The sequence below is a fragment of the Ceratotherium simum genome, chromosome 2, assembly GCF_057802395.1.
Source record: "Ceratotherium simum simum isolate JZ-2026a chromosome 2, ASM5780239v1, whole genome shotgun sequence".
NCBI lineage: Eukaryota > Metazoa > Chordata > Mammalia > Perissodactyla > Rhinocerotidae > Ceratotherium > Ceratotherium simum.
The window spans coordinates 71,133,453-71,147,069 of NC_141901.1; the positions used below are offsets into that span (position 1 = coordinate 71,133,453).

The following is a 13,617-nucleotide window of genomic DNA, read 5'->3' on the forward strand; positions in this document are numbered from 1 at the left end:
AATTCTTCTAAGTTTATATGGAGAGGCAAAAAACCCAGAATAGCCAACACAATGTTTATTGAAAGAGAAGAATAAAGTTGGAGGACTGACATTACCTGACTTCATGACTTACTATAAAGCTACAGAAATCAAGACAGTATGGTACTGATGAAAGAACAGGTGAATAGATCAATGGAACAGATTAGAGAGCCCAGAAGCAAACCCACATAGACACAGTCAACTGATCTCTGACAAAGGAGCAAAGGCAATACAATGGAGAAAAGACAGTCTTTTCAACAAATGGTGCTGGAATAACTGGCATCCACATGCAAAAAAATGAATCTAGACACAGACCTTACACCCTTCACAAATACTGACATAAAATGGATTACAGATCTAAATGTAAAATGCAAAATTATAAAACTTCTAGAAAACAACATAGGAGAAAACTTAGGTGACCTTCGGTATGGCAATGACTTTTTGGATACAACACCAAAGGCATAACCCACGAAAGAAATAATTGATAAGCTGGACTTCATTAAAATTAAAAACTTCTGCTCTGTAGAAGCCAATGTCAAAAGAATGAGAAGAAAAGCCACAGACTGGGAGAAAATATTTGCAAAAGACACATCTGATAAAGGACTGGTATCCAAAATATACAAAGTAACATAACAATAAGAAACTCATCAATAAGAAAACAAACAACCTAAAAAATGGGCCAAAGACCTTAACAGACACCTCACCAAAGAAGATATATAGGTTGCAAATAAGTATATGAAAAGATGCTCCACATCATATGTCATCAGGGAAATGCAAATTAAAACAACAAGGAGATACCACTATACACCTATTAGAATGGCCAAAATCTGAAATGACAACACTAAGTGCTAGCCAGGATGTCGAGCAATAGGAACTTTCATTCGTTGCTGGTGGAATGCAAAATGGTACAGCCACTTTGGAAGATAGTTTGGAACTATCTTGTAAAACTACACATACTCTTACCATACAATCCAGCAATTGTGCTCTTTGGTATTTACCCAAAGGAGTTGAAAACTTACATCCATACATAAACCTGCATGTGAATGTTTACAGCAGCTTTATTTATAATTGCCAAATCTTGGAAGCAACCAAGATGTCCTTCAACAGGTGAATGGATAAATAAACTGTAGTACATCCAGATAATGGAATATTATTCAGTGCTGAAAAGAAAAGCTATAAGCAATGAAAAGACACGGAAGAACCTTAAACGCACATTACTAAGCAAAAGAAGTCAATCTGAAAAGGCTACATACTGTATGATTCCAACTATATGACATTTTGGAAAAGGCAAAACTAGGGAGACAATAAAAAGATCAGTGGTCGCCAGAGTTGGGGAGAAGAAAGGGAGGGGTGAATAGGTAGAGCATAGAGGATTTTTAAGGCAGTGAAAATACTCTGAATGATACTATAAAGATTGATACCTGTCATTAAACATTTGTCCAAACCCACAGAATGTACAACACCAAGAGTGAACTGTAACGTAAACGATGTATTTTGGGTGATTATGATGTGTCAACGCAGGTTCATCAACCGTTACAGATGTAAATCTACCACTCTGGTGGGGAATGTTGATAATGAGGAAGGCTGTGCATGTGTGCGGGCAGGGGGTATATGGGAAATTATACCTTCTGTTCAATTTTGCTGTAAACCTAAAACAGCTCTAAAAAATAAAGTCTTAAAACTAGATGCTGCTAAATAATGCCGTCTGAGTATTTTTGTTCCCCCACCAAACACTAGCTGAGCAACTAACTCCTATAATCCCACTTTCTTCTGATATACTATAATATAAGAGATCAAAAGGTTCAGATACTAAGCTTATAACCTTCAGTCTCAAAAACCCACTTGCTATAAAAATAGCAAGATAAAGAGAGATAATATATTTCTAATTTTTAAAATATTTATGTGCAAAGAAAAACAAATATGCTATAAAAATGTCCATTTTACCAAAAAGTGTTGACCTTGGAAACCCTGTGTGATTATATTTTAACAGGAAATTTCATTAAAATATAATACAGAAGACTAACTTGAGCTGCTCTTTGCTTTAGCTCCCAATTTCTCTCTTTAAGTGCCTGATCCATTTCAAGGAGTTCTTGCTTTTTGTCTTCAATATCCATCTTGCATTCTCTGCAATTTATCAAAGGAAAAAGATCAAAACAAATAGTAGGAATATTATCGCTTTAAAAAATTAAGTCCAATGTAAATTAAAAGTGAAATATATGTAATTATTTCAGATTGAAAGGGCTCAAATTAAAGGAATAATGTGTAAGGAAAATGACTGATATCAACACAATTACTTTAATAGAGTGTTCTAAAAAGGCAAAAGTTAACTCAAATTTTACTGTTGTAGACAATTTAAGCTAAATGTTAAAGCACTCCCAGGATATAAGATTGAATCAGTATAAGAATTTTTAAAATATACCCATATTTTTTCATTTATAGATCAAGGGAGCATTTGAAAGTTTTTTCTATATAACAGCCGTGAGTTTCTTACAACTGAATGGGACATTTATCAGGATATCCCTGATATCCATAGCTCAGTAAATGACCATTGTATTTCTCATGGGAATTTCACTCAAAATGACAACTTTCATACAGTGAAGTATTGAAGTCTAATTTAGAAATATTTTAAATATATTGTTTATAAATTCTAGCCCTTCTAAAACCCTAACTTTTGTATAATTTATACCATAAAAATGCTTAATACTGTCACAATTTTAAGACTGCTACCACTGAAGCCTGTGATCAGGGAATTTTATTTGGAACTCTAAGTTCTGATACGACAAAGGCTGAAAATGTTTCTTTCGTTTGTTTTTGTTTTTGTTTTTTTGCTGAGGAAGATAAGCCCTGAGCTAACATCTGTGCCCATCTTCCTCTATTTTGTACGTGGGACGCCACCACAGCATGGCTTGTTGAGAAGTGCACAGGTCCGCGCCTGGGATCTGAACCTGCAAACCCCAGGCTGCCGAAGCAGACCATGCATACTTAACCACTATGCCACCGGGCTGGCCCCCCAAAGGCTGAAAATGTTGATCTTGAAAATCTTCATATGATTTTCCAGTCTTAAATATGAAAAAATATTGAATAAAGGTACTGATTTTAAAAAGCAGATTCTGAACTTCTTTAATGAGCTATTTACTATTCTCCTAAAAGTCTCAGGAGTTATAAAATACAAGGCTAAACTAATATTCTAAAAGGAGTATGAAATGAATTCTAAAGACAACTCTAACTGCTGTCTATGCAAATGGCTAAGCTTCCAAATTCACGACTAGCTAGAATTTAAGATTTCACTTCTACTTCTTTCACCTATTCAATCACTTAATCATTTAGCAAATATTTATCGGATGCTTCCTATATGTCACTGTTCTATGTACCGTGGATTTAATAGTCAACAAGACAGAAGTCCTTCATCACACGGAGCTTATATTCTAATAGGTCCAGTAGAGAAGACGGACTATAAATAATAAACAATTCAACAAGAAAAATGTCATAATACAAAGTGCTATGGTAGAGCATTAAATACAGTGATGAGATAGCAACTGGGTGGCTACTTTAGAATAGGTGGTCAGGGAGGGGACCTCTGAGGTCACGTGAAGGGTAAGAAGAAGCTGGCCATACAATCATTGTTTCAGGCCAAAGAAACAGCTACAGCAAAAACCTAAGGTGGGAAAAAACTTGGTAAGTTTTAAGTACAATAAAAAGGGCAGGAACAAGGAGAACAGTATGAAATGAGGCCAGAGAAGTTGGCAGGAACTTTGTCATGTAGGGCTTTGTATTCCAGGATAAGGAGCTTAGATTTTTTTTTTTTAATTGTGGTAAAATACATGTAACATAAGATTTACCATTTTAACCACTTTAAAGTTTACAGTTCAGTTACATTAAGTACATTCACAATGTTGTGTAACCATTGCCACTATTTCCAGTATTTTCATCACTCCAAAGGGAAGCCCTATACTAGCAGTTGTTTTCCATTCTCCCTCCCCTTAATGTGCTTTCTATCTCTTTAGGTTTGCTAATTCTGGATATTTCATTTAAATGGAATTATGCAACGTTTCTAGTTTCTTTCATTCAGCATAATGTTTTCAAGGTTCATCCATGTTGTAGCATGTAACGGTACTTTATTCCTTTTCATGACTGAATAATATTCCTTATTACAGGAATATTACAATGTGAAATACAGATATTTCACATTGTGTTTATCCATTCAATTACTGATGGACATTTGGGTTGTTTCCACTTAGTGGCTATTGTGACTAGAGCTGCTATGAACATCTGCGCACAATTTTTGTTTGAATACCTGTTTTCAATTATTTTGGGTTTATACCTAGCAGTGAAATCACTGTGTTGTATGGTTAATTCTATGTTAACTTACTGAGGAACTGCCAAACTGTTTTCCACAGTGGCTGTACCATTTTAGTTTCCTACCAACAATGTATGAGAGTTCCAATTTCTCCACACACTTGCTAACACTTATTTTCCTTTTTTAGGGTCTTTTTTTATTATGGCCATCCTAGTGGGTGTGAAGTGGTTGGTATCTCACTGTGGTTTTGATTTACATTTCTTAAGAAGCTTGGATTTTATGCTGAATCCTTTGGAAAGCCATTAGAAGGTTTAAGTAGGAAAGCAATAGGATCTGATTTATGTTTTAAATCATAGACTTAAATCCATCCTGTGGAGAATGGATTGTGGGGAGGGTTAAGAATTTAAGCTGCAAGACCAGTTGGGAAGCCACAGCAATAGACGAGGTGAGAGATGATGACGGCTTGTGCTAAGATGGTAATAGAAAAAAGGCTAAGAAATCAATACATTTCAGAATATGTTTTGGAAATAAAGTTGACACGGCTTGCTAATAATTGGATGAAAAAAGGGAGGGAAAGAGATAAGAATAATTTTATAGATTTCCGGTTTGAGCAATTGCATCACACTGAGATGAAGGAAGGGCAGAGTTATGAGGAAAAAAAAAAGGGTTCTGTTTTGGCCAAGTTAAAGATGCCTCTCAAAAATATCCAAGTGGAGACAACAAATAAGTCATTAGATATTTCAGTCTGGAGTTTGGGGAAGAGATCATTACTGGAGATACACGGGTTTGAAAGTCTCTGATACATAATATTTAAAGCTACAGGAAATTTACTAAGAATGAATTTGTGGGTAGAAATGAGAAGGGGGCCCTGCACTGAATCATAGGATATAACATCTAAGTTTCTGGATCATCTTGCTGCTCTCTATCCTGTTTTTTCATTGCACATTTCATATCTGGTTTGTAATTCTGTTTTCCTTTTCGGAATCTATTTCCCACACTTTGGCTCTGGTCTGGCTCTCCACCCCCATTCACCATAGAGGTGTGCTGGAACAGCATTTTATGCTATTGTGGCTAATCTAAGAACCCAGATTTTAGAGTTGGACAGACTTTTATTTAACTTCCTTTTCTGGACCCTTCTATCTGACTTTGGGCATTTTATTGCATTTTCCCAAGCCTCAGTTTTCTCACTTGTAAAAAGGCAATAATATATCTGATAGGTTCATTGCAAAGAAATGAGTGAGATCATATACGAAGTCCCTGGCATAGTCCTGGCACAAAATAAGGGCTTAATACAAAGAACAATATTGTTATTATTAATATTATTTTGCTATTAACCACTGCTGTAAGCTGGTCCAATCATTTTTTTACCACTATGGGATACAGAAGAGGGCCAGTGTTAAATGGTCCAAAGACCAAAGATGGAAGTATTGGCCAACAGCAACAGCTGAATTGGTTAGATGGAGCATGGGACGGGCTGACTAAGATGAGCCACAGTGAGCAAAGGGCAGTTGAGAAGTCTGCAAACCTAGAATTCAACAACAAACTTTATTGTACGATGCAAGGACTCAGAGTAATAAAGTGAAATATCTGTAATTGTGATATTATTTCTTAGTATTTAACTCACCTAAGTTCAGCTGTGAGATCCTTTATAGTACTGTATTTTTCCTCTAATGATAATTGAGCCTTCTGTAGCACATCTCTCAATTCCTGGAGTTGTCTCAAAGTACTTTTTAATTCTCCATGAGCATTTTGTAGTTCAGTCTCTAGTGCGTCCCGTTTCTGCAAGGCTTCTGTTAGTTCAGTTTCAGTGTGGTGCTGTAACTTTTCTAACTCCTTTGCTGTTAAGAGGAGAGAATAATTTTAGAATTATATATAAGCTATTTGTTATTAAGAACTTTGCAAATAATTATAATTAAGAATATTCTAGGGCCGGCCCCGTGGCTTAGCAGTTAAGTGCACGCGCTCCGCTGCTGGCGGCCTGGGTTCGGATCCCGGGCGCGCACTGACGCACCGCCTCTCTGGCCATGCTGAGGCCGCGTCCCACATACAGCAACTAGAAGGATGGGCAGCTATGACATACAACTATCTACTGGGGCTTTGGGGGAAAAATAAATAAATAAATAAAATTATAAAAAAAAAAAAAGAATATTCTATTTTATTCATCTACAAGAGACAAAATACTAACCACTCATTGTTCCTTCCAACCCCACCATCCCAAATTCTCACTTTATTCTACTTCTTTAAATATAAATATGTAGGCAGCTAAGCTCAGCAAACCTGTTGCTTACCAGCATTTGTTTTCTTATCTAGTTCTGTCTTTGTCTGTTCCAAGATCATATCTAACTGCGAGAGATGCATTGCTTTATTTTCTCCATCTCGTTTTAGGTGCATTATTTCTTTTTCCATTTTAGACAGCTCTTCTTTGTACTGATCCATCTCAAGTTTTACTTGCCTAGTTAAAAACAAAAAATAAAACAAGTAACAAATTATAATTTTGAAACTTAAAAACCAACTGACTTGTTTCTGACTAAACAAAGTCTACAAGTTATGTAAGGACAAATATAAGCAAAATGTCTAGTCAGAAAGTTAAATCACTATTTTATTGTTAAAAATCCTCCAACTAAAGGATTGTAATTCTGCACCAATTACATACTACTAAATACAACTGTACTACCTGGTAATATTTAGCAAGACTAGCATTCTTTTCAATCTAACGACAGTTAACTTTTATAAAGCTTTTGTATATATTGAGATCATCCATGGACAGATACCTCATTCATCTGTAATTTCTATTAATCTGCAACACAGAAAACAAAGAAGCCAAGCAATCAAAATATTCATCATACAGACCATACTACTCATAGGAGAGCCAAGTCAATTGTTTTTACTCAGACCTTATTATTAATGTTATCTTTTTTAACTTTAAAAGGGACTAGAGATTTCTAGAATAGTGTAGCTTACTTGCTTTACAGATGAGGAAACTGTAAAGTTAGGTGAATTGTCTGGGATAATACTAATAGTTATTAATAGTGAGAGCGCCAGGTTTACTAACTTTTAGTCCTGAGCTTATTCCAATATGGAAGCTCCTCTATCTATATAGACTAATCAACATAGTGAAAGGAGATTTTAAGTCCATTTGTCGGTAATTCCAAAGTGATATTCGCTAACTAAATGATTGCTGATGTCAGTCTCAATGGTGGGCAGAGCTGATGCTCCTTTGCATTAGCATTTTTTGTTGTTGTTGCTCTTTTGATCTTTGAGATTTTGTAAATTGAGTTTGCAAGTAGGACAGTTTCTTTTCTAAATGCAACTTAAACAAATTTGGATTTGTTCAAAAGTTTTTTAATCTGATGTCCATGAGTGAAATTGTGGAAAACTGTAACACCTCTGAAGTAATATGCAAAATTGTGTATGCATATGTACGTCTATGTATAGAAAGTAATCCATAGCTTTTTATCACATCCTCAAATATGTCCATGGCCCAACAAGATTATACAAGTGCTAATGACCCTTTTACATTTCTAAATTCCAGGTAAATGATTTTTAGCTTGACTAATACTTTTCTTACGTTAGAGTAGATATAAAACATAATTAGAAAAGCGTAATTGAAACAGGTTGGCATATAGTGCCAAGAGCTGACAGCTTGTCAGCAAAGGAGTTGGGGGAAATGTTTGTTTGTTTCTTTCTTTCTTTATTCATTTATTTATTTGGTGAGGAAGACCGGCCCTGTGCTAACATCCATTGCCAATCTTCCTCTTTTTGCTTGAGGAGGACGGGCTCTGAGCTAACACCCGTGCCTCTCCTCCTCTATTTTGTACGTGGGATGCCACCACAACGTGGCTTAACGAGCGGTGCGCAGGTCCGCGCCTGGGATACGAACCTGCGAACCCCGGGCCGCCGCAGCAGAGTGCGCAAATTTAACCACTACACCACCAGGCCAGCCCCGGGAAAAATTATTTTAAAAAATACAAGAACTCAGAGCAGGAAGTCAAGATGGCAGCGTAGCTCACCTCCTCCTGGGGACACAGCCTTTTTACAACTACTCGTGGAAAAATTACCCCTGAGACAGAACTGAAAACTGGATAAGAGGAACTCCTGCAACAAAGGACAATCCTAATTGAGGTAGAAGAGGCAGAAACTCCCTTCTGGAGAGGAAAAACGCCACCTTCACAAGCCGCAGCGCCTCATGGCTGCCCGGGAACAGCCCAAAGATACGCAGCCCTCCCTGGAGGACTGGGGCCCCGAGCTGGGGAGCGCCCCCGCTGTGGGCATTTTGTAGACCCAGCACAATCGAGACGAGTGGCATAATATCTGACTTTGCCTGCTACTAAAACATTTGGGAGTACCCCCAGAAAAGCTGGTTCATAAAGAAATTAAAACAGGTTCTTAAAGGGCCCATGCGCAAACTCACCCGTTTCAGAAAGCAACCTAAGATCACCAGAAAGAAAGGTGTACAGTGCTTTGGTGAAAAGAGACTCACCTAATAGGCCCTGAGTGCATCTCGGTGAGAGGTGAGACCTCTCCAGGGACTGGGACATTGGCGGCGGCCATTGTTGTGGTCTGGTTTGGGCGTGCTGACAGATGCTATTAGAGTTTTCCCTGGGGCCTGGTAGCCCAGGGTCTGCCCCACCTGCTAGAGCATCGATTTAATCCAGTTCAGCCAGGGCAGGCAGCCCACCCTAGAGACTGGCCCCACCCAATAACAAGCCCTTAGGCAACTTGTGGGCCTGCATAGATTGGTGACTGGATTTTCTGCAGCCTGGCAACTGAGCCGACTTCAGTGGGGCAGGGCATGCACAAGGAGCGGGTGGATAGTGTGGGGTGGTGGTGGAGTGTGTGGGGCTCCTGCCCTGGAGAGACTGGGTCCGCTTCGGGAGGTCGGGGCACGCACACGGGGCAGGACTGTGTTGACTGTCTGTGTGGACCTGTGGGAGGCAGGGCTTGTCAGCTGCAGAAGACTTCTGCTTCTCAAAGACCCACATAGGGGGTTTGCCCCACCTTCCAAAGCCTGAAACAATTGGGTGCTCCCGTGCCTGAGGCCAGCCCCACCCAGCTGCAATCCTCAGAGAGCTGACAAGAGACCTAAAGGCTGGAGGCTTATAGCAATTGTACGCCCCTGAGCCTAACAACGTGCCACGCTGGGGGCCTACTCACTTAAAAGAAATACTGCAACACAAATGTGGTATTAGAACTTCCAGCCAACTGTGCTGAGGCTCCCCACACCTGATAAAGAGACTGAAGGGTCCACAACAACTACGAGCAGCTGAGCATTACAACAGCTGGCCAGGAGCATAACTCGGCCTACCTGGGTGCCTACAGGGAGAGCAAACAGGCCACAAGAGAAGGACACACGTAGCCCACATAGCGGTCACCCCTGGAACATTGAGAACTGAGGGAAGCACACTGCAGGCCTCCTAAGGCATCACTTACATAAGGTCACCTATCCAAGAGCAGGAGACGTAGCTGACCTACCTAATACGTAGACACAAGCACAGGGAAAGAGGCAAAATGAGGAGGCAAAGGAATACATTCCAAGTAAGGGAACAGGACAAAACCCCAGAAAAGGAAGTAAGTGAAACAGAAATGAGCAACCTACCCGACAGAGAGTTCAAACAAAGAGTGTTAAGGATGCTCACTGATCTGGGGAGAAGAACAGATGTACTCAGTGAGAATGTCAACAAAGAAATGGAAGATATAAAAAAGAACCAATCAGAAATGAAGAATACAATACTGGAAATGAAAAATTCACTAGAGGGACTCAAAAGCAGAGTAGAGGATACAGAAGAATGGATCTGCAAGCTGGATGAAAGACTAGAACAAATTACCCAAGCTGAACAGGTAAAAGAGAAAAGAATTAAAAAGAGTGAGGACAGTCTAAGGGACCTCTGGGACAACATCAAGCACATTAACATCCATGTTATAGGTGTCCCGGAAGGAGAAGAGTGAGACAAAGGGGCAGAGAATCTATTTCAAGAAATAATAGATGAATACTTCCCTAACCTAAGGAAGGAAACAGACATCCAGGTACAGGAAGCACAGAGAGCCCCAAACAAGATAAACCCAAAGAGGCCCACACCAAGACACATCATAATCAAAATGTCCAGAATTAAAGATAAAGAGAGAATCCTAAAAGATGCAAGAGAAAGTCATGTTACATACAAAGGACACCCCATAAGGCTATCAGCTGACTTCTCAGCAGAAACCTTACATGCTAGAAGAGAGTGGCACGATATATTTAAAGTGCTAAAAGGAAAAAACTTACAGTCAAGAATACTCTACCTAGCAAGGTTATCATTCAAAATGGAAGGAGAGATCAAAAATTTCCCAAAAAGCAAAAATTAAAGGAGTTTGTCACCAAGAAACCAGTGCTACAAGAAATGTTAAAGGGACTGATTTAAGGGGAAAAGAGAAGACCACAAATAGGAAAAATTATCTATTTCCATGATAAGAGGGTAATGGATACAAATGCACAAAAAAGAGGTTAGATATGATATCAAAAATATAAAAGGAGGGAGGAGGGGAGTTAAAGAGTAGAGCTTTCAGACAGAGGTCAAACTAAAGAGACCATCAATTCTGTATAGAAGAAGAAAGGAACAGAGAAGGACTACTAAAACACTGAGAAAAAAGAAAAAAGAAGAAGAAGAAAAAAAAGTTAAAAATGGCAGTAAGTACATACTTATCAATAGCTACTTTAAACGTCAATGGACTAAATGCTCCAATTAAACGGCATAGGGTGGCTGACTGGATAAAAAAACAAGACCCATATATATGCTGCATACAAGAGACACACGTCAGACCTAAACACACTCACAAACTGAAAGTGAAGGGATGGAAAAAGATACTCCACGCAAATGGCAATGAAAAGAAAGCTGGGGTAGCAATACTCATATCAGACAAAATAGACTTTAAAACAAAAACTGTAAAAAGAGACAAAGAAGTGCATTACATAATGATCAAGGGAACAATCCAACAAGAGGATATAACACTTGTAAATGTCTACGCACCCAATGTAGGTGCACCTAAACATATAAAGCAATTATTAACAGACATAAAAACAGAAATAGACAGTAACACAATAATAGTAGGGGACTTGAACACTCCACTTACACCAACGAATAGATCATCCAAACAGAAGATCAATAAGGAAACATTGGCCTTAAATGACACACTAGAACAGATGGACCTAGTAGATATATACAGAACATTCCATCCAAAAACCGAAGAATACACGTTCTTTTCAAACGCACATGGAACATTCTCCAGGATTGATCACATATTAGGCCACAAAACAAGTCTCCATAAATTTAAGAAGACTGCAATAACACCAAGCATCTTTTCTGACCACAACAGTATGAAACTAGAAATCAACTACAGGAAGAAAATCAGAAAAGCCACAAATACGTGGAAATTAAACAAGATGCTACTGAACAACGACTGGGTCAACGAAGAAATCAAAGAAGAAATCAAAAAATACCTGGAGACAAATGAAAATGAAAATACGACATACCAGAATTTATGGGATACAGCAAAAGGGGTTCTAAGAGGGAAGTTTATAGCGATACAGGCCTATCTCAACAAACAAGAAAAATCTCAAATAAACAATCTAACAATGCACCTAAAGGAACTGGAAAAAGAAGAACAAACAAAGCCCAAAATCAGTAGAAGAAGGGAAATAATAAAAATCAGAGAAGAAATAAATGAAATAGAGATGAAAAAACAAGAGAAAAAATTAATAAAACCAAGAGCTGGTTCTTTGAAAAGATAAACAAAATTGACAAACCTTTAGCTAGACTCACCAAGAAAAAAAGAGAGAAGGCACAAATAAGTAAAATCAGAAATGAAAGAGGAGAAATTACAACAGACACCTCAAAAATACAAAAGATTATAAGAGAATACTATGAAAAGCTATATGCCAACCAATTCGACAATCTGGAAGAAATGGATAAATTCTTAGAATCATACAACCTTCCAAAACTGGATCAAGAAGAAGTAGAGAATTTGAATAGACCAATCACCAGTAAGGAGATCGAAACAGTAATCAAAAACCTCCCCAAAAATAAAAGTCCAGGACCAGACGGCTTCCCTGGTGAATTCTACCAAACATTCAAAGAAGACTTAATACCTATCCTTCTCAAACTCTTCCAAAAAATTGAGGAGCGGGGGAAGCTCCCTAACTCATTCTGCGTTGCCGACATTACCCTAATACCAAAATCAGACAAGGACAACACAAAAAAAGAAAATTACAGGCCAATATCACTGATGAACATCGATGCAAAAATCCTCAACAAAATACTAGCAAATCGCATACAACAATACGTTAAAAAGATTATACACCATGATCAAGTGGGATTTATTCCAGGGATGCAGGGATGGTTCAACATTTGCAAATCAATCAACGTGATACACCACATTAATAAAATGAAGAATAAAAATCACATGATCATCTCAATAGATGCTGAGACAGCATTTGACAAGATACAGCATCCATTTATGATAAAAACTCTGAATAAAATGGGTATAGAAGGAAAGTACCTCAACATAATAAAGACCATATATGAGAAACCCACAGCTATTATCATCCTCAATGGTGAAAAACTGAAAGCTATCCCTCTAAGAACAGGAATCAGACAAAGATGCCCACTGTCACCACTCCTATTTAACATAGTATTGGAAGTCCTAGCCAGAGCAATCAGGCAAGAGAAAGAAATAAAAGGGATCCAAATTGGAAAGGAAGAAGTGAAACTGTCACTATTTGCAGATGACATGATTTTATATATAGAAAACCCTAAAGAATCCACCAGAAAACTTTTAGAAGTAATAAATGAATATGGTAATGTCGCAGGATACAAAATCAACACACAAAAATCAGTTGTTTTCTATACACTAACAACGAAGTAGCAGAAAGAGAAATTAAGAATACCATCCCATTTACAATTGCAACAAAAAGAATAAAATACCTAGGAATAAATTTAACCAAAGAGGTGAAAGATCTGTACACGGAAAACTATAAAACATTGCTGAAAGAAATTGAAGAAGACACAAAGTGCTCTTGGATTGGAAGAATTAACATAGTTAAGATGTCCATACTTCCTAAAGCAATCTATAGATTCAATGCAATCCCTATCAAAGTTCCAACAACACTTTTCACAGAAATAGAACAAAGAATCCTAAAATTTGTATGGAACAACAAAAGACCCCGAATAGCTAAAGGAATCCTGAGAAAAAAGAACAAAGCTGGAGGTATCACACTCCCTGATTTCAAAATATATTACAAAGCTATAGTAACCAAAACAGCATGGTAC

At 37.9% G+C, this 13,617-nt stretch overlaps 1 protein-coding gene across 13 annotated transcripts in view; it reads right to left on the bottom strand.

The window, feature by feature from the left end:
• CCDC18 (coiled-coil domain containing 18) overlaps positions 1-13,617 on the bottom strand; it is a 115,964-nt gene that overhangs the window by 36,577 nt on the left and 65,770 nt on the right. For all 13 annotated transcript variants that reach the window (XM_087447296.1, XM_087447267.1, XM_087447260.1 and 10 more), the window contains 3 exons: positions 6,604-6,767; positions 5,940-6,153; positions 2,043-2,142 (listed from right to left, as the gene is read on the bottom strand). In XM_087447296.1, the coding sequence (XP_087303422.1) occupies positions 2,043-2,142; positions 5,940-6,153; positions 6,604-6,767 (478 nt within the window). The remainder of the gene's footprint in view (positions 1-2,042; positions 2,143-5,939; positions 6,154-6,603; positions 6,768-13,617) is intronic.